Source organism: Tetrao urogallus (genome assembly GCF_951394365.1).
Source record: "Tetrao urogallus genome assembly, chromosome: 13".
Lineage (NCBI taxonomy): Eukaryota > Metazoa > Chordata > Aves > Galliformes > Phasianidae > Tetrao > Tetrao urogallus.
Genome location: NC_136826.1, coordinates 16,193,125 through 16,194,706, shown reverse-complemented (window position 1 = coordinate 16,194,706; position 1,582 = coordinate 16,193,125). Strand labels below are relative to the sequence as shown.

The window sequence follows — 1,582 nt, the reverse complement described above, 5'->3', positions numbered from 1 at the left end:
TCAAAGCAAGGCTGTTGAGCTGTCCCATCTCCTTGCAAAATACCATGAGTGGCAAGTGACTACCAGCAGGAAGACCTTACTGGTGGGGGCATGGGACCCAGGAGCCATGCTGATACCAGCTGCCCCACACTTGTCCTTGCTTTCCAGCTCAGGTGGTGCTGTGCAGTCCGTTGGGTCCCCTGGTTGGGGGACACCGAGGGCTGTTGTGTTGTGGCGGCTGGGGAAGGCGCAGTCCAGGCCTTCGAGTGCTCCCCTGAACATGGATGTCCACCGCAAGAACCAAAACATCTTGCAGTCACACTTCCAGGGGTTGTGGGACAGGAACACGTACTTCAGTTTTGGCAGTTCTACAAACAAGCGGAGGGGAAGTGAGCTGAGGTTGTTCTTGCTCAGGTGAAGGAAATGTAGCTTGTTCAGGTAAGAGAAAGCAGAGCCCGAAATAGAGGATATCTGATTATTGTTCAGGTACAAGTTTCTCAAGTTAAGCAGAAGTCTGAAGGTGCAGTCAATATCAGTGATCCTGTTGGCTTCGAGGTGCATAGTCTTGAGCTGGATCAGCCCATCAAAAAGCTGATTAGGCAAATCAGCAATGAAGTTGTGTCCTAAATTTAAGACGCCCAGTCTGAGAAGCTTTGTAAAAGCGCCGTTTTGAATGATCCATATCCGATTCTTCCTGAGATTCAGATCGTACAGGGATTCCAGGTCCTTCAGGGAATCTCTGCCAATGGCTTCTATGTGATTGCTCTCCAGGGACAGCCTTGTGAGGCTGGAGAGATTGCTAAAGGCTTGTGGAACATAGCGCATGTTATTGGAGGCTAAGTTGAGTCTTTCTAAAGAGGGCAGGTGTGAAAACAGAAGTGGATGGATTTCAAAGATATTGCAGTGAGACAAATCCAAGCTGATGAGATTTAACAGTCCTCTGAAGGTGTTTGCATGCAGGTAGGTGAGGCGTGAGTTCCTGCTGAGATCCAGCTCCCGCAGCTTGCTGAGAGCATGGAAGGTCCCTGGGGAGAGGAAAGTCAAATTGTTTCCATCCAGCCAGAGGCTGTGGAGGAAAGTCAGGTTTCTGAATGTGTTGGTGGTCAGAATCCGCAGATAATTATTGGAGAGGTTTAGAGAGACTGTGGATGCTGCAATCTCTCCAGGGAGGGCTCTCAATCCAGCTCTGTTACAGTGAATAACCTCCTCCGGTGCACATTTGCACATACTTGGGCATGAATCAGAGATATTCACACTCAGCCCAGCCTTTGCTGCACAGTCAAATATAAATATAACAAGAAAGAACATGATCTGCCACAAGTCAAACACCACATCTAATCACAGATAGTAGAGGAGACAAGAAAAAGAGCATGTACCTTTTGGATACGTGAATTGCAAGCATTGCAGCGACCTTTGGGCTGAGCTTTTAGCGCACAGTGAAATTGAATTAGGTAGTTCTGCCTGCTGCAGACCAATGGGGATCAAGTCTTAGGCAGATAAAAGCTGATTAAGTGTTGCTGTGCTGCAAAGAGTATTACTGAGAGGCAGAAAGATTTTTGCAGTTGAGCATCATGCTCTAGCAGCGTTTTTTTTTTCTCCACCT

General features: G+C 47.8%; 1 protein-coding gene across 1 annotated transcript; it reads right to left on the bottom strand.

Moving 5' to 3' along the window:
• LOC306951353 (uncharacterized protein) lies at nt 1-1,287 on the bottom strand (the record flags this gene model as incomplete). Its single annotated transcript, XM_079541840.1, has 1 exon — nt 1-1,287. One exon carries the CDS (start codon nt 1,285-1,287, stop codon nt 1-3), a length of 1,287 nt encoding a protein of 428 aa, XP_079397966.1.
• Nucleotides 1,288-1,582: the final 295 nt, after the last annotated feature.